The following is a 25,827-nucleotide window of genomic DNA, read 5'->3' as shown; positions in this document are numbered from 1 at the left end:
TGAATGTTCTTAGTTGGGAATGTGCGGGGATTGGGGGACCATCGGAAGAGGAGGCACGTTCTGGGCTACTTGGATCAACATAATGTACATATAGCCTTTCTACAGGAAACACACTTTGCACCTCACAGGACACACGCCTTTGGTAATAGATGGGCTTCATGTACTGCGTTCTCATCGTATTCCTCCTATGCCCGAGGTACTGTAATATTGGTGAAGAAATCTACTCCCTTTCATATGGCTGGCTCGAAGGCGGATACACAGGGGAGATATTGTCTGGTATGGGGTAGATTGGGGCGTGTGACAGTGACCCTTGCATGTTGTTATGGGCCTAATGTGGATGACCCGCAATACTTTGAAACGCTTTGGGCTGCGATATTGGAAACTGGGTCGCAACACATAATATGGGGGGGAGATTTCAATGTTGCTGTTAACCCGACCCTAGACCGCTCACACCAAGCTCCGCATCACTACACGAAAGGGCGGGAAGTACTGCGCGCCATTTTGGAAGAGAACGACCTTGTAGATGCCTGGCGCGCACACTGCGGGCCGAAAAGGGAGGGTACGCATTTTACGGCACAGGCTAAATCCTGGGCTAGGCTTTATTATTTTTTTCTGACTACCCACCTCTATGCCTCACTGACTTGTGCACGACACCTCCCCAGAACATATTCTGATCATGCCCCAGTTCATATTGCCCTGCGAGGGGCGGAGTTAGGCCCCCCTGTTACAGCGTGGCGCATGCAGGCTGCGATGCTTTTAGATGAGGAGTTTAAGGAGGCACTTCGTGAGGAATGCTTGGATTTCTTTAAAAGAAATAAGGGCTCTGTGAAAGATGTCGAGACTATCTGGGATGCCTTTAAGGTCACACTGCGAGGTTTCTGTATTGCAAAGGGCTCTGGGGTGCTTAAAGCTATCCTGAATCGATTGAAGGCTTTGGAGGCAAGGCTGGGACGGACGGAAGAGGCCCTCCGCACACGCCCTACTGGCGACACGCTTGCGGAGATAAGAGAATTGATTACTGAATATTCGGATGAAGCGGCGCGCGAGGCGAAGTTTAGGCATAAGTATTGGGTGGCGCGGAGATACGGGGAAGGTGAGAGGCCCGGGAAGGCGATGGCCGCTACAGTCAGGCTTATGCGGACGCCTACTGTCATTCTGGAATTGGAAACTGCCGAGGGGCTTCTGCTCCGGGACTCCACGCAGATACTTAATGAATTTGTCAACCATTATAGTACTTTATACACCTCCAGGGGGACGGGCGGGCCGTCTCTAGACGACTACCTCACAGATGTGGCGCTTGGGTGGCTGAGTGACTCGCAGCGGGCCTTTTTGAGCGCCCCGTTTGAGCTTGATGAGGTCAGAGAGGCGATCATGAGTATGCAGTCAGGCAGGGCCACGGGACTCGATGGCATCCCTGTCGAATTTTACAAAACATACATTGAATTCATGGCCCCGGTACTGCGGGAAGTGTATGAGGATGCTCTGGAAGTGGGTCTTCTCCCTGCGTCCATGAGGACTGCGCTGATCATCTCACTACTTAAGCCAGGAAAGCCTGCTTCGCACTGTGACTCATACAGGCCCCTCTCGTTGCTAACGTGCGATGTAAAGATACTGGCTAAGCTTATTGCCACACGAATTAGTCTGTTGCTGCCAAACCTTATCCTTCCAGATCAAGCAGGCTTCGTCCCGGGGAGAGCTACGTCCCACAACCTACGCACCTTCTTCTCAGTGTATGACTCCGTACATGAGGATTTGCCCATGGCGGCCATCTTTCTAGATGCCACCAAGGCATTCGACTCACTGGAGTGGGATTATGTCTTTAGGGTGCTGGGTCGCATGGGGTTTCCGGCCATCTTCATTTCCTGGATAAAGCTATTGTATACACGCCCCGCAGCCAGGGTCCTTATTAATGGGCAGCTCTCCCCAGAATTCGAGGTCTCCAGAGGGACCAGGCAGGGGTGCCCCCTGTCCCCCCTCCTTTTTGCCATCGCCACGGAACCCCTAGCTGCTAAACTGCGGCAACACTACAAGAACAGCGCGCTACGATGCTTCCAGAGACAAATCCTCATATCCATGTACGCAGACGACATCACACTGTATGTTCGACATCCACGTGATAACCTACACCCATTGCTTAGGGAATTCATTAGGTTCGGGGCCCTCGCAGGAGTGCAGATAAACTGGGCCAAATATTGTATCTTCCCCCTCACTGCTTCCACGCATGCATTCCCACTGGAATACCCGCTTACATGGACTGAGGGTGACTTTAAGTACCTGGGTATTCACGTCGAGAAGGATAGGGAGGCACTCATGAGGGCAAACTATGGTACGGCCATCAGCAAGATCGGCGACCAGGTTTCGCGGTGGATAACGCTGCCCCTTTCGATGGCGGGGACGGCCTCTCTGATTAAGATGATTGTGCTTCTGAAACTGCTTTATCTGTTCCTCAACATACCCTTTCACCCTGGTGCATACTTCTTTAAAAGGCTTCGATCGGAAATGCTTAAATTGGTGTGGGGTGGGAGACAACCCAGGCTCAAGTGGGAGGTACTGACTAGGCCGTATGTGCGGGGTGGATTCGGAGTGCCTGATTTTGAACTATACTTTCGGGCGGCCCAGGCGCATTACGCCTATTTCTGGGTGAGACAGCCTAGGTACATGCCGCAACTGGCTGCGGAGCATTGGCTAGCGCACCCCACGCCTATAGAGGGAGCACTGTACACCATTGTGGAAGGTAGTGATAAGACCCCTAACACTCTGTCTAGCACTGTCACGGCCTGGGTGCGCATTGGTGACATGCTGGGACTGCAATTACTTTACGCCCCACTTCTTCCCCTAACATACCACCCACAATTGCCACTGCTGCAGGAAACTGGCTTCCGAAAACTGCTGACCAAAATTCATGTACACACGTGGGGGGACTTGTATAACAATGGCACATTCCACACCAGAGACCACCTATTTGGAGGCATACACCCTACTCCTCTGGAGATCTTTTACTACCTGCGCCTGCGGCATGGGCTACAAGCCCTCACACCAGACTTTCCGCATGAACCACCTATCCTACTTCCCTTGCAGCACATCCTACAATTCGAGAACCCCCGCAAACTGGTGTCTACGCTCTATAGATCCATTCGGGCCAACATCGAGTACACTACACTTCCTGCCAAGGCAAAATGGGATCTGGAACTGCCTACCCCCCTCACTGATAAACAATGGGAGTTCTGCTTGCAACAGACGGAACGTATATCGTCCAGCAGCAGGTATAGGATCATCCACTACACATTTGTGCATAGATTATATTACACCCCGGCTCGCTTACACAGATTTGGACTGCGGGATGATGATACCTGTGACAGGTGTGGGGCCCCTGGGGCTGATTTTCTGCATCTTGCTTGGGGGTGTGCCCGAATACTTCAGTACTGGGACCAGGTATTTCAGGCCCTTTCTACAATGATAAACACTGAGGTAACACCGACTCCTGTGATGGCTCTGTTAGGGTATGTGGAACCTCTGCAGGCGGCTCACCGCAAGTATGTGGCGTTAGCCTTGTTGTTGGCCAAACGTAGGGTGGCCTGTCGATGGGGCAGGGGAAGGGCGCCCAAATTTAAGGAGTGGGTGAGTGACCTGGTATATTGTCAGGAACAACTTCACACGTATGCAGAGTTGCTACCGCTCTCATCCAGGCCCACTGATATCTGGGCCCCGCTGCAATGCTACCTGATAACGGAATCTTCACATAGTGATGAACTGTGAGCTGCGGTTGTTGTTCTAGGAATGGATGGGGTGTTGCGGGATGGTTCACAGCTCACTGTGCCTCGTGATTGAAGAATGCACTTTAATCCCTTTGTGTTGTCCTTTACCCCCCCCCCCCCACAGCTCCCCCCTCGGATGTCTCCGTTCTACCATGAACTGTAACTGTCCTTAGACCACATGGTCACCACGCGGTGCCGCCCCCCCCCCCCCCCCCCCAATATGTTTTATGTGGTGCACATGCTTAGAGTTTGTTCTGTTCTCTTTTTCTTTACTGTTTATCAAAAACTACAAAAGTGAGACGAATTTATATGCTTTACTTCTGCCTGTACTGTTAATTTATTATTGTGCTGGTATGCAGCTCTGCAACGGCTGATTGTTATTTGACCATTTCCTTTCCCTGATTGGCGACTTATGTTATGGCAGCCGGCCTCCGGGTTGTGGCACCCTGACCACCGCCGAACACCTGCATTTCCAGATCCACACCAACCCGAACACCACCCTCAGAGGCACCCTGATCTACCGACCCCCTGGACCACGCACACAATTCAGCGAGGACATCGCCGACTTCGTCAGCCCACATGCCCTCCCCTCCGCTGACTACATCCTCCTGGGGGACCTCAATTTCCATCTGGAGAACAACAACGACCGCAACACCAGAACCCTGCTCGACAACCTCGCCAATCTTGGACTCAAGCAGCTGGTGTCCACCCCCACCCACCTCGCCGGACACACACTCGACGCAGTCTTCTCCTCCAGCACAGACATCGACTTCAGCCACGCCACAGAGCTTCAATGGACAGACCACAGCTGCGTCCACTTCACCTTCAAGAGAATGACGACCCACCACCACCAGCAACAGGCCGCCCGCAGAAGCTGGAACAAGATCACAGCAGACCAGCTCGCCACCTCCCTGAGCCAGCACCCTCCTGCCAGCTCTGCGAACCCCAGCCAGGCCGCCGACAACCTCACGAAGTGGATCAGCATCTGTGCGGACGAGCTCGCCCCGCTGAGAACCCCGCCCAGCAGACCCGGCAGCAAGAAAGCCCCATGGTTCACCGACGAACTCAAGAGCTCCAAGAAGAACTGCCGAGCCCTCGAGAAAGTCTGGAGAAGGGAACCTACACCGGACAACAGGACCTCCTTCAAGCTTGCCACCCGGAAACACCACCAGCTGATCCGCGCCGCCAAGAAAACAGCATTCAAGGACCGGTTGGACAACAACGCACACAACTGCAAGGAACTCTTCAACATCGTGAAAGAGCTTTCCAACCCCAGCGCAGGAAAAAACGACATCACCCCATCGCAAGACCTCTGCAACTCCCTCGCTTCATACTTCCACAACAAGATCGCGGACATACACAACAGCTTCACCAACCAACCAACGCACACCATGACCGAACAACCACCCCCCACCACCACCCTCCACGCCTGGACCCCGATCAGCACCGAAGACACCATCCGCACGATGAACTCCATCCACTCCGGATCACCGACCGACCCCTGCCCTCACCACGTCTTCAACAAGGCCGACGCTGTCATCGCACCCCACCTGCGAGACATCATCAACACATCCTTCGACACCGCCACCTTCCCTGAGAGCTGGAAGCACGCCGAACTCAGCGCTCTACTCAAGAAACCAACAGCGGACCCCACCGAACTCAAGAACTACCGCCCCATCTCGCTCCTCCCGTTTCCAGCCAAAGTCATCGAGAAGACCGTCAACAAGCAGATGGCCGCCTTCCTCGAGACGAACGGATCCCTCGACCCCTCACAGTCCGGCTTCCGAACCAATCACAGCACCGAGACCGCCCTCATCGCCGCCACCGATGACATCCGAGCCCTGATGGACAATGGAGAAACAGCGGCCCTCATCCTCCTAGACCTCTCCGCGGCATTCGACACGGTCTGCCACCGCACCCTAGTACAGCGCCTCAGCAACATCGGGATCCAGGACAAGGCGCTGGAATGGATCATCTCCTTCCTCGACGGAAGAACACAGAGAGTCCGCCTACCACCGTACAAGTCAGAGGCCTCCGAAGTCATCTGCGGCGTCCCTCAAGGCTCATCGCTGAGCCCCACCCTCTTCAACGTCTACATGAGCCCCCTCGCGGCCATCGTACGCAAACACAACCTCAGCATAATCTCCTACGCCGACGACACCCAGCTGATCCTCTCCCTGACCAACGACCCCACCTCCGCCAGAGCCAACCTGCACGAAGGGATGAAAGAGGTAGCCGAGTGGATGACGACCAGCCGCCTGAAATTGAACTCTGACAAGACGGAGGTCCTCATCCTGGGCTCTTCACCCTCCGCCTGGGATGACTCCTGGTGGCCTCCCGCCCTGGGCACCGCACCCAAACCGACAGACCATGCACGCAACCTGGGCTTCATCCTGGACTCCTCCCTCTCCATGACCAGGCAAGTCAACAACGTCTCCTCGGCGTGCTTCAACATCTTACGCATGCTACGGAAGATCTTCTGGTGGATCCCCACCGAGACCAGGAAGACTGTCACCCAGGCCCTCGTCACCAGCCGACTGGACTACGGCAACACCCTCTACGCCGGTACCACCGCCAAGCTCCAAAAGAGACTCCAGCGGATCCAGAACGCCTCAGCCAGACTCATCCTCGACATCCCACGAACCAGCCACATCACCGGACACCTGAGAGACCTCCACTGGCTCCCCGTCAACAAAAGAATCACCTTCCGCCTCCTCACCCACGCACACAAAGCCCTACACGACCAAGGCCCAAGCTACCTCAACAGCCGGATCAACTTCTACGCTCCCAAACGCCACCTCCGATCTGCCAACCATGCCCTCGCCGCCGTCCCCCGCATCAGAAGAGCGACTACAGGAGGAAGGTCCTTCTCCTACCTGGCCGCCAAGACCTGGAACTCCCTCCCTCCCGACCTGCGCCTGACCCAAGACCACCTCTCCTTCAGGAAGAAGCTGAAGACCTGGCTGTTTGAGCAGTAGCGGCACCCCCCCCCCCCCCCCCCCCCCCACAGCGCCTTGAGACCCTACGGGTAGGTAGCGCGCTATATAAGTGTCACTGATTGATTGATTGATAGTATGCTGTGTACACTTAACGGTACTTAATAAACGTCTTGCACCAAAAAAAAAAAAAAAAGATAATTCGACAATCTAAGAAGAGGGCATCAAATAATCACAGAGAGTGCCTTCTGGAATTACATCCACCAAAGGAGAAGACCAACCGTATCACTTTTGTGAATACCTTCAACACTAGATCCAACAAAGTCTAAAAGATCATCAAAAGACACTGGTCTATACTGAATACAGGGGGTGATGACATTCCCTTACCCCTATTTGTGTTTAAAAGAGGACAGAGTTTAAACAACCAATTGGTCCACATAGACCCAAAGAATAAAGAACCCAGACAGGTTGGCACCCTGTGGGATTTACCACCACTACAAGGCCATCACCCATGCGGGGCGTGCTCTGTGTGTCCTCAAACCTGCAAATCCACAACCGTGGACATAGGTACAAATAGACCTTGGATACAACGCAGGTTTACAAACTGCAATAGCGGAAACCTCATATATTTGATAATTTGTCCATGCCAGAAACAATATGTGGGCATGACGACGAGGAAAATAATGACAAGAATACAAGAACACAATAGCACGGTACGTTCTCGCAAACAGGCCACCCGTCTAACTGCTCACTTCTTGGAGGTTGGACATGGTCCAAATGACTTTTATTGGACTGTGCTTGAACAGCCTCTAATCCCGGATTCATGTCCAAATGTGGCCCGCTTCTTATTCAAAATTGAGCAAAAATGGGTCTACAAGCTCAATAGCGATAAAGATGGGATAAATGAGCCGATACGTGGATGTCTCTCTGACAAAGGTTCAACCATCATGCGATTTGATCGCCCTTGGATGATAATACTATACGATTATCCACTCTGAATGCACAACTTTAGGATAATTCTATATTTAATACACATACATTAATATCATCTGAATGAGGTGAAAATCATACTCAGGTTCACTCTCAGTCCATCGGTCCTGTTCTGCAAAGTTAGTGAAACAATAGACACACTATGAGTTGGAATACTGAAACTAATTACATAGAAAAATATACATCCATATGCTGTGTTGCAACACTACTAAATACATATCCACGTCTCAAATATCAAAATATTATTGATGAGGTGTTAATTTAGGCTATTGATATTTCCTGTGTTTGCAGAGAATTACTATTTTAAAGAACTACAAATATGGCGCCTGTAAATCAGGATTGTTCGGAATACATAGGAATGAAGTAAGTGGAGTGACATATAAACAAAGGTTGATGAATATGGTGGTAACACCTGTCGCTGATTACATCTGCCGTTGTCGACATAATTTATGTGCACCCTCAATAATTGAACGAATCCCCGGTTTTTGTATTCAACAAACTACGAAAACGGGATATTAAAAACTACAAATCCCGTCATGCACGTAAAAAACGTGACTGACGTCACGAGAAAGGGACACGTTAGGTTTAAATATGGCGCGCCCTCGCTGCTCGGCGCCCTCCCAGACAGTTTGGATGACTGCCGGGAGAGGTGAGTGACGCCGTACAAGAGAGTCTGGCCAATTCTACTGGAAACTAACACGCTGATGTAAGCACGTCGTATACGGGAGCTTACATGAACTTTTGGCGAATAATTGCAAACTCGGAGATGCTTGTAAGCATGCGTTAATATCTCAGCACGTATATCATCACAAATAAGTGGTAAATTAGAAATTAGAACTGTAAGTGCGTGATTCGGCGCTATTTGGAGATCTACAACCCACGCTGCTATATGAATATATAACCATGCTCGATCTTATTAATTTATGGTTTCAAATGCACTGCATTCTTTATGGATTTTTTATGGGTTGACCAATTATCAGGCTGCCACGAGCACGTATATCTTCACAAATAAGTGGTAAATTAGGGATTAGAACTGTAAATTCTAATCCCACGGCGCGAGGGTGTCTGCGTTACAGGGAATCATCCCTGCAACATTGGCATCCTTGCGCCACGGTGCAAGGGTGTCTGCGTTACAGGGAATCATCCCCGCAACGTTGGCATCCTTGCACCACGGCGCAAGGGTGTCTGCATTACAGGGAATCATCCCAGCAACGTTGGCATCCTTGCACCATGGCGCAAGGGTGCCTGCATTACAGGGAATCATCCCTGCAACGTTGGCCTCCTTGCACCATGGCGCAAGGGTGTCTGCGTTACAGGGAATCATCCCTGTAACGTTGGCCTCCTTGCGCCACGGCGCAAGGGTGTCTGCGTTACAGGGAATCATCCCTGCAACATTGGCCTCCTTGCACCATGGCGCAAGGGTGTCTGCATTACAGGGAATCATCCCTGCAACGTTGGCATCCTTGCGCCGCGGTGCGAGGGTGTCTGCTTTACAGGGAATCATCCCTGCAACGTTGGCTTCCTTCGCCCACGGTGCAAGGGTGTCTGCGTTACACGGAATCATCCCTGCAACATTGGCATCCTTGTACCACGGCACAAGGGTGTCTGCTTTACAGGGAATCATCCCTGCAACGTTGGCATCCTTGTGCCTCGGCGCAAGGGTGTCTGCGTTACAGGGAATCATCCCTGCAACGTTGGCTTCCTTCGCCCACGGTGCAAGGGTGTCTGCGATACAGGGAATCATCCCTGCAACGTTGGCCTCCTTGCGCCACGGCGCAAGGGTGTCTGCTTTACAGGGAATCATCCCTGCAACGTTGGCCTCCTTCGCCCACGGTGCAAGGGTGTCTGTGATACAGGGAATCATTCCTGCAGTGTTAGCATCCTTGCACCACGGTGCAAGGGTGTCTGCGTTACAGGGAATCATCCCGCCAACGTTGGCCTCCTTGCGCCACAGTGCGAGGGTGTCTGCGTTACAGGGAATCATCCCTGCAATGTTGGCATCCTTGCAACATGGCGCGAGGGTGTATGCGTTATAGGGAATTATCCCTGCAAAGTTGCCATCCTTGCGCCACGGCGCAAGGGTGTCTGCGTTACTGGGAATCATCCCTGCAACATTGGCATCCTTCGCCCACGGTGCAAGGGTGTCTGCGTTACAGGGAATCATCCCTGCAACGTTGGCCTCCTTGCGCCACGGTGCAAGGGTGTCTGCATTACAGGGAATCATCCCTGCAACGTTGGCCTCCTTCGCCCACGGTGCAAGGGTGTCTGCGTTACAGGGAATCATCCCTGCAACGTTGGCCTCCTTGCGCCACGGTGCAAGGGTGTCTGCGTTACAGGGAATCATCCCTGCAACGTTGGCCTCCTTCGCCCACGGTGCAAGGGTGTCTGCGATACAGGGAATCATCCCTGCAGTGTTGGCATCCTTGCACCACGGTGCAAGCGTGTCTGCATTACAGGGAATCATCCCTGCAGTGTTGGCATCCTTGTGCCACGGTGCAAGGGTGTCTGCGTTACAGGGAATCATCCCTGCAGTGTTGGCATCCTTGCACCACGGTGCAAGGGTGTCTGCGTTACAGGGAATCATCCCTGCAACGTTGGCCTCCTTGCACCACGGCGCAAGGGTGTCTGCGTTACAGGGAATCATCCCTGCAACGTTGGCCTCCTTCGCCCACGTGCAAGGGTGTCTGCGATACAGGGAATCATCCCTGCAGTGTTGGCATCCTTGTACCACGGTGCAAGCGTGTCTGCATTACAGGGAATCATCCCTGCAGTGTTGGCATCCTTGCACCACGGTGCAAGGGTGTCTGCGTTACAGGGAATCATCCCTGCAACGTTGGCCTCCTTCGCCCACGGTGCAAGGGTGTCTGCGATACAGGGAATCATCCCTGCAGTGTTGGCATCCTTGCACCACGGTGCAAGCGTGTCTGCATTACAGGGAATCATCCCTGCAGTGTTGGCATCCTTGCACCACGGTGCAAGGGTGTCTGCGTTACAGGGAATCATCCCTGCAACGTTGGCATCCTTGTGCTATGGCGCAAGGGTGTCTGTGTTGGCACTAGGCAGCATTTTGTTTAGCTTCAATAACAAAAAATCCCTGCACCCTGGACGTTAGTTAGCATCCGTCTAGTAGACATGAGAACCCAATTTGCTGGAACAATATATTATTTTAATTCCAAACCCACCCACTCTCAATTTATGGTTAGGTGTATATTCTCTAATGTCTTACTGTCCATAACAAACCATTGATTGTAACTGTAAGTAGGAGTCAGAGTCAGAGTCAGAGTCAAAAATACTTTATTCGATTAATTAAAATCATAAAAGTATGCTACATACATTCACAATTGATACTTTCTAATTTACAAACAATTGTTAAAAAACGATAAAAACAGATAAAAACAGTTAAAACAGTTGTGTGGGCAATAGTCAGAGACGATTTAAACGTTTGGAAAAATACATAATACCCTGTAAATCATCAGTTTGATTGTATATTAATTTCATTATCTTATCACTTCTTACTGACAGTCTAGACACAGCAGGGTAAAAAATGAACAGCTCATGATGGCATAAATTATTCAATCCAGTTTTGGCTAATCCAAAACACTTTCCATCATAGTAGAATTCAATATTCTTTTCCGTTTGGCACGCATTGCCGCTACCAGAAAGCTGGCAACCCCAAACATAACGATAGGGGTCTCCATAAGTTGTAAAAACATCAGCGCGGGTTTTACTTGCTTGAATCCCTTGTCCCTCAGAAGTGGTAAAATATATTTTTTCCTCCCCTCAACAAAAAAGGGGCAAAAAAATACAAAATGCATCAGATCTTGGTCATTAAAGGCATCACATTTACACGGGGCATTATCCCTTGGCTTATTCCATTTCAGATATTCACCTAAAAGAAGATGCATCTGATTAAAACGGAATTTCGTCAATAACCAGCGGTGATATGGCCTATTAACTACCGTTAGGTATGGCTGGATGGTCATGGTAGAAATTACCGTATAATGTGCCCTTACTGTAGATTTTTCAATTTCTATGGCTTCCCGCTGAGTATTTCTAAAGTTCAAAAATTGGACTTTAATCCATTTAAGGTCATCTTTACTAAGCCTTTCCGGGTGACTGTACAATTCTGGGCGGCCCAATAGTATGGCTAGGGATTTAATGTGTTTCAGCCATTTAATATCCTTGACTCTGTCTCTCCCCATACAGTCAGTGAGAATTTTTCGATTTAAGGACAGACTAGGGTTCAGCCATACTTTCACCCAAAGGAGTAGTGGTGCCAAGTTAAGGGCATCCTCAATATGACCTAGCCCCAATTCCGTAAGGACAGAGAATGAGGGGGTAGACTGTGGTAGGCCCAGTAGAGAACGCATAGTAAGTAGGAGAATCCGGGACGAATTCAACTCGACACATCCAATAATGTCTGTCCCACTGAAACAGTCCATCCACCCACACTCAGAAATTAAATAAATGAAAAATGTGTGGCGGAGAGGAAGGCACCTCACGGGCGAACAACCCTCGGGGAATTTGGCAGATGTTACCAATTCTATGCCCCTTTCTCATCATCGGTTGCCATTCCTTTTCCAAGAAAAGAACAGTGTCAAAGCAAAAATTGTGCAAACAGGAAGGTGCTAAGCAAGAAGCTAGAGAAATAGCTCCCTGATGTGACAAACGACAAGAAGTGAGGTTTAAAATCAACAGACACACCAATTGTACAACTTTATTACTAACTCAGGTGTGTGCTGGTGAGTTAAAAAAGGCTGGTAGCTTACTGTCGCATACCACTACCTGTAACCGACATGTTTCACTGCCCGGTAGACTTTATGGCAGATTCATCAGGGTTCACCACCCTGTCACCGCACCAGTGTTGGACATCTTTAAATAGGAAACCTCAACCAGCCATGTCCTCTCATACCAGCTGGTCAGGAAAATTCTCTGCACTGCTGTAGATTGTAATATCAATCGTACAAATTAGGAACTAGGACCGTATCTCATCCCAGTTCCCCGAGGGTTGTTTGCCCGTGAGGTGCCTTCCTCTCCACCACACATTTTTTCATTTATTGGATTACCTGCCAATGTGTTGACGTTTGAAGAGGCAGTAGAGAATGATATACATCATCTCTATCAAACTGAGAACAAGCCCTTCATTAATCTGTCTAGAAGAGAACAGTCGGCTTTACGCTCATTAACATCAAATGAGAAAAGAATAATAAAACCAGCCGATAAAGGTGGGGCAACTGTCATACTCGATATTGACACTTACAGAAACGAATGTTTGAGGCAATTGAGTGATCGAAAATCATATCTCTCACTCACGGAGGATCCTACAGAACGACTTAAGACCAAGATCGGACACATGGTGAAAGAAGCAACTTCTGAAGGGTGGATTACATCACAAGAAGGTCAGTACCTTCTCACCACCCACCCAACCATTCCATATTTTTACTGTCTTCCAAAAGTCCACAAACCCCAAAGACCACCACCGGGACGGCCTATTATTTCTGGAATTGGTTCCATTTTGGAACCACTCTCCACCTTCGTGGATCATTTTTTTAACCCGATGGTAAAGGCCATGCCAACGTTCCTCCTGACAGACGACTATGGCCCCAGTGATGACGCATTACGTGCCAAACAACTAAGCAAAACAAACTCCAACGCCGCGTACGGACACAACCCGACCAGAGCCGTCGTGGTCCAGTGGGAACACTTTCATTATCAGGGTATAAAAAGCCTCTCAAAGAGATAAGATTACTCTGCACTTTTGCTTCAAGACACAGGAAATTAAGAAATCGTGTTTTGGTCCTGAGGAGAACCCCTATACTTAGGGGGTTCGAAACGCATCGACCTTGACGGTCCAGTGTCATATATAAGATTGTAAATAAGACAAAGTAGATTCTGACCATTTTTGATTTAGTTTCTCTGATGAGTAATGCTGGTATTAAATTTTTGATTTACGTAGTACACAATTGCGCATTATTCAGACACGGACCTGTACCTCAGTGGTATTTATAGTTTGTAAATGTTTTTTTGAATTGTTGTTTAGTAGCTAAATGGTATGCATGAGGAATGAAAGTGGCCAGTGGCCAGTGTGGTTGATACAATAATTTTTTTTGCATTGTTTATATTTGTATATAATGTGTATGGTGTTGTATATTTTGTATATATTTGTGGTATGCACTAAAAAGTATTGCTTAAAAATAAGAAAATTTCTGAATACGTTTGAAAATAAATTTGAAATAAACGTGAGTATAGACTGTCATGTTTAATTCATAACAGTTTCTTTGGCAATTAACCAAAAAGCAAGTCCAGTACTGGCGATTGTTGTGTTAGCTCAGCTTAACGTTCCTTCAAGACACCAAGGACGTTTTGAGATTTCTACCGGAAATACAATATGACATCAACACCGACATCCTTGTATTCTTTGATGTGGAGTCATTGTATACCTCGATTCCCCAAACAGAGACTCTTGAAGTTGTGGGCCACCTTTTGGAGCAAAGTGACCATCAACCCATCACGCCCATCTCATTCATTATGAGCTTGGCGGAAATAGCAATGAAGGACAACTACTTTCGCTTCGAAGACACTACCTACCTACAAACATCTGGGACTAGTATGGGTAGTGTCTTCGCTCCGAGTCTCGCTAATTTATATGTTCACAACTTTGAGCAACAGGAGGTATTAACACCTACTAATCCATATCTATTATCGCTTCATATTTGGAAGTGATATATAGATGATATACTGGTCATATGGCGTGGGACTGAAGAAGATCTCTTGTTATTCCACCAATGGCTGAACACCCGAAATGCATATTTGAAATTCACTGTAGAGTACAGTAGAACTGGACTAGCATTTTTGGATTTTAAAATCCTAGCAACTGCGAATGGCCTTGAATCCGAGCTTTATCGAAAGCCAATTGCTAAGAATGCCTTACTCAGCTATGAAAGCTGTCATCCGCGGGCCCTGAGAAATAATCTGCCTTTTGGTCAGTTTCTCAGGGTCCAGAGGAACTGTTCCAATAAAGAAGCATTCAATGCCCACTCAAAAAATCTGGAGAAACAACGTGAGAAGAAGTATCCGAAGAAGATAATTCGACAATCTAAGAAGAGGGCATCAAATAATAACAGAGAGTGCCTTCTGGAATTACATCCACCAAAGGAGAAGACCAACCGTATCACTTTTGTGAATACCTTCAACACTAGATCCAACAAAGTCTAAAAGATCATCAAAAGACACTGGTCTATACTGAATACAGGGGGTGATGAGATTCCCTAACCCCTATTTGCGTTTAAAAGAGGACAGAGTTTAAACAACCAATTGGTCCACATACACCCAAAGAATAAAGAACCCAGACAGGTTGGCACCCTGTGGGATTTACCACCACTACAAGGCCATCACCCATGTGGGGCGTGCTCTGTGTGTCCTCAAACCTGCAAATCCACAACCGTGGACATAGGTACAAATAGACCTTGGATACAACGCAGGTTTACAAACTGCAATAGCGGAAACCTCATATATTTGATAATTTGTCCATGCCAGAAACAATATGTGGGCATGACGACGAGGAAAATAATGACAAGAATACAAGAACACAATAGCACGGTACGTTCTCGCAAACAGGCCACCCGTCTAACTGCTCACTTCTTGGAGGTTGGACATGGTCCAAATGACTTTTATTGGACTGTGCTTGAACAGCCTCTAATCCCGGATTCATGTCCAAATGTGGCCCGCTTCTTATTCAAAATTGAGCAAAAATGGGTCTACAAGCTCAATAGCGATAAAGATGGGTTAAATGAGCCGATACCGTGGATGTCTCTCTGACAAAGGTTCAACCATCATGCGATTTGATCGCCCTTGGATGATAATACTATACGATTATCCACTCTGAATGCACAACTTTAGGATAATTCTATATTTAATACACATACATTAATATCATCTGAATGAGGTGAAAATCATACTCAGGTTCACTCTCAGTCCATCGGTCCTGTTCTGCAAAGTTAGTGAAACAATAGACACACTATGAGTTGGAATACTGAAACTAATTACATAGAAAAATATACATCCATATGCTGTGTTGCAACACTACTAAATACATATCCACGTCTCAAATATCAAAATATTATTGATGAGGTGTTAATTTAGGCTATTGATATTTCCTGTGTTTGCAGAGAATTACTATTTTAAAGAACTACAAATATGGCGCCTGTAAATCAGGATTGTTCGGAATACATAGGAATGAAGTAAGTGGAGTGACATATAAACAAAGGTTGATGAATATGGTGATAACACCTGTCGCTGATTACATCTGCCGTTGTCGACATAATTTATGTGCACCCTCAATAATTGAACGAATCCCCGGTTTTTGTATTCAACAAACTACGAAAACGGGATATTAAAAACTACAAATCCCATCATGCACGTAAAACACGTGACTGACGTCACGAGAAAGGGACACGTTAGGTTTAAATATGGCGCGCCCTCGCCGCTCGGCGCCCCCCCAGACAGTTTGGATGACTGCCGGGAGACACCGACGGAGAGGTGAGTGACGCCGTACAAGAGAGTCTGGCCAATTCTACTGGAAACTAGCACGCCGATGTAAGCACGTCGTATACGGGTGCTTACATGAACTTTTGTCGAATAATTGCAAACTCGGAGATGCTTGTAAGCATGCGTTAATATCTCAGCACGTATATCATCACAAATAAGTGGTAAATTAGAAATTAGAACTGTAAGTGCGTGATTCGGCGCTATTTGGAGATCTACAACCCACGCTGCTATATGAATATATAACCATGCTTGATCTCATTAATTTATGGTTTCAAATGCACTGCATTCTTTATGGATTTTTTATGGGTTGACCAATTATCAGGCTGCCACGAGCACGTATATCTTCAAAAATAAGTGGTAAATTAGGGATTAGAACTGTAAGTGAGTGATTCGGCGCCACTTGGGGATCTACAACCCACGCTGCTATATGAATGTACAATCAAGTTCGATCTCATTAATATATGGTTTCAAATGTACTGCATTCTTTATGCAATTTTTATGGGTTGACCGATTATCAGGCTGCTATGGTTCCCATTCAATGCTGGACAGTAGTATTTATGACCAACTTCTTTTAAACACTGTCCTCAGAGAATACAAATACAAAAGCGTGATAATTATAAACCGTACTTTTAAAGACAGTAATTCGGTTTATAAAGGTGCGCATGGAAACTGTATACAACAACAAAAATTCCCGGCGCAAAACTATTGATAAAAACAGGAAGCCATGATTGTCATCTTTATATTTTAACTTTTTGATTTAGAGCGGTGCTCCTCTAAACCTGAGCTGCAGCCATGTGGGGTGTAGCGCAACAACCACAACTAATGGGTGAGTTGTTTTATATGAATATAAACCCAAGATTATGTGATTTGGACACATTGTGAAAAGTAAGGATGTACTACATTAATATTGAACACCCTTTTGATTGTGACATAATGTTGTCTTTTGTTGTTTGTTCTACATGTCGTTCCTGTGGATGTCGCGTCTCCAATATGGTGCGGTAACAGTATGTGGTTGAATATACAACCTGGACATTGCAGGTGATATCTTTTATTTCTCACAAAAAGCAGTAGTTATTTAACAACGGGTCCTGATGAAGGCATGAAACTATTTCATAGATATGCTGAAACATGTTGACCACTACTGATCACGGATATTATGTTAAATCTGTGTTTGCACTTGTTTTTTAGATTTGGAAGACCGGGAGATAAAAATAAATCACTAACATCTACCCAGCCTATCCAATTTTAAGTCTTTCACTTCTCACTTTTCATTCACTTTACACTGCTTTTTCAGTAGCCACATTAACATTGACAATTTCCACATAAACCTCCCTCCACTGACACATTTCTTTTACATTCACAAACGGTCATGGTAACATCTGACCGGCCGGTTTGTTTTTGTTATGCCTCCTGGGCAAGGAGTACCCAAATGATGTGAAAGAGGGCGGTACAGTGTGGCTTCTGATGGGAATTGTTCCCTATGTCCTTGAGTCTTAACTCAATCACTATCACACCTAGTCCGCACTGTCTGTTCCCACTGTGTTATCTGTATGGTGTTGGGGTTGTTATCCACAGTTGAATGACAGATTTGCTTTGACCTCTAGGTACCCTTTGTGTGATAAGACAGCGAAGGTGTGAGCCATTACTACCTTCAGTTGTAGAATAAGGTTCTCCCTCCCCCCATCTCCCCCACAAATGCGCACATAACCTAGGTCTGGGGTTAGGCTATTCGTCGCCAAAGCCCCATTTCTGTACAAAGGCAACGTACTCTGCGTCCCAGGTATGAGCCATGCACTCACCCCGCCCTCTTGTACACACAGTGGACCGGATATCAGCAGGGAGGGGATAGCCCCTTGCCCGGGCACAGACTCACCTCCAGCTCTGTGTCGCCAGACTCGGACACCCACGCAGTGCAACACAGTCGTCGACCTAAAAATGGCTGCCACAAAACTCCGACATTTTCGCGATTCGGGGGCGTGCTTTTTGTTGAGTGACGGATGACATCACAGATAGAAAGAACGCAAAAAACATGCCCCCAAATCGTGAAAAGACGGGGCTTAAAGGGAGTGATGCCCCTCTCCTTCAATGGCTGGCCTCTGTTTAGGAAGCCAGCCAATGGAAAAGAGGGGCGGGTTAATGCCCCACTCTAGGAGACATTAATTCTCTGATGGAGACTGCGCAAGCGCAGCCTATGGTCCTCGACCTAAAAATAGGTATATTTGAAAGAGTTCCCACTTGCAAAAGTTTCTCAATTCAGGGGAAGATCTTAGTTACCAGGGGTGTTTCATATGCTGCCTGATCCAACCGGAGAGAAACGCCCTTTTCATTGGTCGGTAAAATGACTCAGCCCCCAGACTCCTGCTCAGCCCCCAGACACCTGCTCAGCCCCCAGACTCCTGCTCAGCCCCCCAGACACTTGATCAGTCCCCTAGACTCCTACTCAGCCCCCAGTCTCCTGCTCAGCCATCAGACTCCTGCTCAGCCCCCAGACTCCTGCTCAGCCCCCAGACTCCTGCTCAGCCTCCAGACTCCTGCTGAGCCCCCAGACTCCTGCTCAGCCCCCAGACTCCTGCTCAGCCCCCAGACTCCTGCTCAGCCCCCGGACTCCTGCTCAGCCCCCAGACTCCTGCTGAGCCCCCAGACTCCTGCTCAGCCCCCAGACTCCTGCTCAACCCCCAGACTCCTGCTGAGCCCCAGACTCCTGCTCAGCCCCCAGACTCCTGCTCAGCCCCCAGACTCTTGCTCCTCAGCCACCAGACTCCTGCTCAGCCCTCAGACTCCTGCTCAGCCCCAGACTCCTGCTCAGCCCCCAGACTCCTGCTCAGCCCCCAGACTCCTGCTCAGCCCCCCAGACTCTTGATCAGTCCCCCAGACTCCTGCTCAGCCTCCCAGACTCCTGCTCAGCCATCAGCCTCCTGCTCAGCCCCCAGACTCCTGCTCAGCCCCCAGACTCCTGCTCAGTCCCCAGGCTCCCGCTCCTCAGCCCCCAGACTCCAGCTCAGCCCCCAGACTCCTGCTCAGCCACCAGACTCCTGCACAGCCCCCAGACTCCCGCTCAGCCCCCAGGCTCCTGCTCAGCCTCCTCTCGCCATTTCTCGTCCTGTATTTCTATCTCCAGATTCAAGGGGTCCTGTGCAGCCCTGTCTGCGGCCGAAGCGGTGTCTCTTCTCATTGCGACCTAATGTTCTGCTCGAGAGCCCGAACTTTTGTTTTTCAGAGGTTAGACGGGGTCCCCTTTGAGAGCATTTGCGAGGCAGCTTTGGGTTCTAATGTTTATTTATTTATTTATGCGTTTTTCTATAGCGCAGACTTTACCCGAAGGTGTCAGAGCGCTTCACAATAGGAACAGTACTGATAAATGAGAACATTACAAGTGAACAATTTACAAAAGCAAACGTTACATTACATGAGGCAAAAGTGACAATCGTGAGCAAACAAAATACGAGAGGTAGCAAACAGTGCATTACAGGAGGAAAAAGTGACGTGTGCAGGTTACAAAAGCGAACAAAGTACAAGTAGAGGTATAAAACTGCAATACATGGAGGACACTCAAACACAAGAACAAAATGTGACGTAGGCAAAGGTGGCACTTGTGCAAGTGTCTAAAGCAAACAAAATGTAAAAGGAGGAAACAGTGTGTTATAAGAGAAAAGTGGCGTGTTCATGTTACAAACGAGTACCAAACACAAGTACAAGGATAATACTGCAATAAATGGCAAACACTCCAACCACAGGAACACACTGAGAAGGCACTTCCATAGTCATGGGAAAAATATATTTTTTATACTAAAAGGTCTTCCTTCAGGTAATAGAGAGGGCGTGAATTAACATTGGAAGTGTCTTTGAAAGAGGAGAACTTTGAGGTCAGTTTTGAAGGCCTGGGAGGAGGCGGTGGTCCGGAGCTGAGGTAGAAGTGAGTTCCAGATTCTCACTGCGTTGCCTGAAAAGGATTGGGCCATCGATCTTTCCTTCTTGAAAGTGGGAGGTTCAAGCAGTAAATTTTCCGCATTTCGTGATGGTCTAAAGCCTCCAGAGACTTTCAGTTTATTTGCCAGGTAGCGAGGAGAGGAGGAGTGCAAGGCTTTGAGGGTGATACAGGTAGTCTTGTAGATAGATCTTGCCTTGATGGAAAGCCATCTTTGATATCTCCTGTTAATACTGTTTTGACATTAAGAGGTAACTGGGGTGACTACTTTTTTTTTAAATTAAAGATGCGTTTATAAAGTGTGAGTTAAAGTTAAAAGTGGCTTTTTATTACGAGCGTGAATTCTCTTTTTCACCCTGATTGTGAAACAAGCACTTTATGCATTCTACAAATCATGGAATATGTGGGTGTTAGCAGGGATAAGCGAGTGTACTGCAGATTTGCACCAAATTACACCTAATTGCACAAAATATGAGTCCACCATCCCATGGTATATTTAAGAATCCTTTACATTTGCAAAATATAATGTGCAGATTTAAACAGTTTTATTAAAACTTTGCTTTAATAGAGAGGAGAGTTTAAATGGAATTGTACATCTTGTTTAAATGCGTAAAAGAATTGATTGGTGGCCATGCTTCCTTTCATTTGACGATTACTCGTTGCTAACCTGTAAATACATCACTGAAGTGTGTTTACACTCCATGGTGTGTTAAAGCCTGCAATACCGCATCCTGTGTACAGGGGCAGAGTGAGCAAAAACAGTAAACACACATGCCATAACACAGGTCCCTACAAGGTACATTTTGAAAAAGTCGTAAAAATTGACACAGGTGTTTCTGGAGTCGTTTTCTATCATTTAGAAGGAATTACCAGAGCAACCAAGTCCCCATAGCGTAAGTGTGCTATCACACCCAAGTCCCCACAGCGTGAGTGTGCTATCACACCAAGGTCCCCACAGCGTGAGCGTGTTATCACACCCAAGTCCCCACAGCGTGAGCGTGCTATCACACCCAAGTCCCCACAGCGAGAGCATGCTATCACACCCAAGTCCCCACAGCGTGAGTGTGCTATCACACCCAAGTCCCCACAGCGTGAGTGTGCTATCACACCCAGGTCCCCATAAGGATAGTAACACACCCACACATACACACAGACACACACATAAATACACAGACAAGCAAACACTAGGGGGAATCTCACACTCCCAGCAGTGATGTCATATGAGAGTGACGATCAGCTGTTATTGGGCTGTCAAGAGGCTGAGACTTGACTTGAAGGAATCATTAAGGGGTGTTCCACCTCCTACCCCCCCTTCAAGTTACGCCACTGACCATATACTAGTTATGGGCAGATCTGCACCGTTGTTGGCATTTTACTCCAAATTCCTGAAAGACAAGCTTTAACGTGCACCCTTCTGCACCATTGGGGGGCTTGTTCCAAACTCAGTTCTCGGACTTGAGTACCACCCTTCACAAACCTCACTTATTGCACACATTTTAATGTCATGGAATGGATGTGCCTTTTCCACATCATTGTAAAATATATATAGGAGCCCCACCTACAATATATATTTTAGAAATCAATGACTTGATAAGAACTGCACAGCTCTGTACCTCAGTTTCTTTAGTTCGCGGTTTGGATGTTTTAGGCCTTCACATAACTTCTTCATTCCAGTGTCTCCCAGGTCATTGTCTCCCAGCTCGAGCTCTGTGAGAGATGTGTTTGTTTGCAGGACAGACAAGAGGTCTTCGCAGCATGAATCGGTGACGGCGCAGCCTAGCAACCTGCGGGACAGAAGAGACATCGAGAGGAATAAAGCAGAGCACGGACAGGGGCGTCACAACTTCAGTTTTATCTTGATTTCCTTCCCGTCCTTGACTTACTCCCCTCTAGTGACACATCCCACCTTACACATCCAACCACGCCCTCTTCATATAGGAATCTCATGAGGGGATTTCTCACACTGGCAGAGTCGGAGCTAAATGGACATATTTATAAATATATTAATATATATTTAACCCAGAGACACTCTGCCGTGGTGTGAATGGTCAACTTACAACTTTAGCAGTTATTGCAGGCATCAGTATATTTACACGGGTGTGATGCACACAGAGAGATGTTTTCATCAGAAGTCCATGAAGACGAGGTGTTTATTCACAAAATAAAATAGTATATTGAGAAATAGACCAACATGACATATTGGGTACTTTTCAGGTGTTCATGTTTTGGGGTGCGGACATAAGATAAGGGATAGACAGCACAAGTGTGAATTTGCCAGGATGGGGTGAGTAATCCCTCTTTAGATATGTAATTAGATTACAAAAGCACTCCTCATTGTCAATGTTTAACTCGTAATGTTGGCTCCTGAGTAAGTATTTATTTATCTCCACTAGGTCTTACCCTATAGTGGTGCTTTCCTAGCTCGGCTGTGCTGATAAACTTCTGACCCAAATTAGTGGATTTGGGGTCAAGGGCTGATTGCTTTTCACCTGCAGGTGGGTTCTGTTTTCATCCAATCACCCGACCTCGGGGTTGTTATGGAATTACAATGAAATGTTGTTTTGTAAGGAATGTAAAATTTTTCCACCAAAGTTCCTGTCACGGATATTGTTTCTCGTGCCTGTCTTGATGCTTGTACACGCCACTTGAGACGCTGATATTTGGTAATAAACACAGTATATGTCTTTTTACTGTGCATGCCTGCCCGAGCTACACACATGCGTCTGTGGGGCTGTCACAGGAGTTTGTTTGTCCACAGTAGAGACCGACACGTCTCCACCGTGGTCAAACTATGGCCGGCCTCCTTTTACATACGGGGGCGACCATAATGCTGGCGGTAAGAACACTTCATCACAACAGAGAATGCTCATCGCCAGCACTTAAATCGGGCCTAAGTCTTTGTGAGTCTGACTCAGATAATTTCTAGGTTTGTGATTCATTCAGCTAAGGACGAACTTTCCTCCAGAGTCAAAAGTTTCAGATTATAAAGAAAGATCTGATCAGTTTTGAGAAACAACAAACTCTCTCTTCAAAAGTTACCCATGATAGTGGGTTTGTGGCCTCCATCTATTTAGGTCATGTTTCCTGCCCCTCTTCACTACCAGCTGTTCAGCGTTTCAAGGCGCTACATTTGAGATAGACCCTCTCGTTCTCAGCTTTAATGTCAGTATCGGAAGATGCGAGCGAGGTTTGTTCTACCGAGTGGAGGCTTCTAATGGAAGACGTATTATTGGCCCAGTTCCTGATCTCATTACACTTAATTACATGCGAGTGCGGCCGGGAGGCTCGAGGGGGAAAGGTTGTAACGGAAGGAAGTTGTTCTTGTGAATTGACTCAATGCATAAGACCCGTCAGAGCTTCCAGCAGGTTCCTTCGACTCACAAAAAGAATATCCCTCCTCCTTTGGCAGTGATCCTCAGAATGTAAATGTGGCCCTGGCTCATGGCCCCTGTGTCCGGGTCTGGTGGCCCAGTGGACTAATGCATCCACTGCATGGGCCTTGGTTCGACCTCATTGTCACAGATTCTAATCACGAAGGGTCCATTTAGCCGTTCATCCATCTGAGGTGGATAAAATGAGTACCATTGAGTTGGGTAACAATATACATCTGTGTTTCAGCGCCTTGAGACCCTTGGGTGATATGTGCGCTTTACAAATACACAGGGCTTTAAGTGGGGGGGGGGCTCTATTTTCGGGCCTCAAAGGTAGAGTGAGCAGATGTCCGGGTTTTTGTTTGGTGTTATTAGTGTGGGTAGTGAAATACTCTCAATTCGTTTTTCACTATTGAAAGGCTATTTTGCCCATAGGATAACATGGGGAATGCTGTGTGACATGTTTACCTGCATATCGTCCCATAACGGCAAGATAGACATATGGAATCTGGTAACCCTGATCTCAGAATTTAATGACACATCCTTTAGTGAAGATGGTTTTTAAATTATAAGTTTGGAAATAGCACTTTTAGAAAGTGGCTATTTTCCTGTTCAACCTTTCTGTGTGTCTCTGCCTGGTTGTGTATTTACTGTCTGGTTTGTGAGTGACAGGGGCTGGGGGCGGCTCCAGGAGGCTGGCTGAGTCAGCACAAGGCTGAATAGACCCATCTGCAGGTAGAGTGGTGGGAGGAGTAGCACCTGGGTCTCAATAGGGCTGTGCCTGCCATCCACAATGCTGGCTCCACCTCTTGCGGCGCGTCTGATGGCCCTGGCCCACACTCACCTCTTGGTGCACTGGCAGAGTGCACCCAGAACTGGTTTAGATTGGGTCCAGGACCCCTCACACAAGAAGAACAAAGACTTTGGGGTATAAAAGTAGGACTGCAGCCCCAGTAAAAATAGATTAGGAAACTTTGTGATCAAGAGGGAATCCGTGCTGAGTGTCTGGGAGCTGACCTACAATTGCTGTGATTGCAGAGGAAGGGATTGTCTTCTGTGGTCTGTGTCCCCCTAACTTGAAGAGGAGCTGTGCTGTGTGCTTTGCCCCTCTGAAGCCTGCCTGTCTCCAAGGACCTAAGAAGAGCTGGGAACTCAGGGATACAAAAGTTCTCCAGCACCCACCCTTCCAGCTGCTGTGTGGGTCTCTGCGCTGAGCCTTTGTGAAGCTGCCCCCCTGTGAAAACTGTCTCGGTGTGCTCATTAGGCACACAGCTGGGGCGTAAGGTCATGAGGCCGGCTCTGACTCAAACGCGATCTGCCCCAGGATCGAGTCCCTCGCGCTCTCTGTGTGCAGATGAATGCACGGCTGAGGAACTTTGGAGGTGCCTGCTTTGCCGCCGAGCGCTGTGTGCGCATTGACTCCACCGCCGCCCCTTGAGCTGTGTTATATGCCCGAGGCCGTGTTCCCCGTTCTGAGAAGGAGCCTTGAAAACACCCTGCCAGTATTCACCACCACCGGCCCGGGATCGTCATTTCTGAGCCGCGCTCGGATTGGTCACAGCAACGAGGATTTCCCCCAGCAACGCGGAGGTTCATCAGGTGGAGCTATGTCACGTCTGGAGAGGCGCAAGGCGTCCCCTAGCAACCGGGGTTCCCTGCCGCTTGTCATTGAGGAAAGGAGCTGCCTGAACCTGAGGCCGAGGCGCGTCCCACCGGCGAAAGCGGCTTCACCGGAGGTCAGCGCGGACTGCAGAGCCCCCTTTACATCCTAAGGTAACTGGTAACCGGAGTTTTCACAGGGGGGGAGATTATGATCACACGCGCTACCGGCGGCCTACCTCCTCTTTACAGGTCGCCCTGTTGCTACTTACGTGTCAGTGGCGTAACGAAACTTGAGGGGGCCCCCCTACAAAGTTCCTGGAGGGGGCCCACTCTGACCACACTCAAGAGCTTGGGGAGCCCGCATCGTGGGGGCTGCAGGGGGCCTTTGTTACAGCACAGGGGGAGATCCATATTCAAGACTTCTTCTGGACTTTAACCCAATAGCTGCCCTCGCTTTCCAGTTTATAATTCAGTTCACATCTGGTTGGCAGCCCTCGCAGTTGCTCATTGTCGCCCTCTCTATTTCTTGGGTCACCGTTAGCACCTCTCTCCCCATGCCCCTTTGTAGTGCTGCTTCTTGGCTACTTTGTTTGGTGGTCTTACAGGTGTGTTTGCAGCAGTGCGCCGGGTCCTTCAGTCAGATTCCTGGCAGGGCCCTGGGTCACTGTTGTACCACTCACAGCTGAAGCCAGTACGGCTTG

At 48.2% G+C, this 25,827-nt stretch overlaps 1 protein-coding gene across 1 annotated transcript in view; it reads right to left on the bottom strand.

The window, feature by feature from the left end:
* The window catches only part of LOC147738031 (NACHT, LRR and PYD domains-containing protein 12-like), a 179,771-nt gene that overhangs the window by 42,594 nt on the left and 111,350 nt on the right, over positions 1–25,827 (bottom strand). The window contains exon 3 of the mRNA XM_086925018.1: positions 21,767–21,937. Within this exon, the coding sequence (XP_086781144.1) occupies positions 21,767–21,937 (171 nt within the window). The remainder of the gene's footprint in view (positions 1–21,766; positions 21,938–25,827) is intronic.

Source organism: Lissotriton vulgaris, chromosome 1_1 (genome assembly GCF_964263255.1).
Source record: "Lissotriton vulgaris chromosome 1_1, aLisVul1.2, whole genome shotgun sequence".
Lineage (NCBI taxonomy): Eukaryota > Metazoa > Chordata > Amphibia > Caudata > Salamandridae > Lissotriton > Lissotriton vulgaris.
Note: the sequence above shows the minus strand (reverse complement) of the source record. Positions and strands in the feature narration are given on the sequence as shown.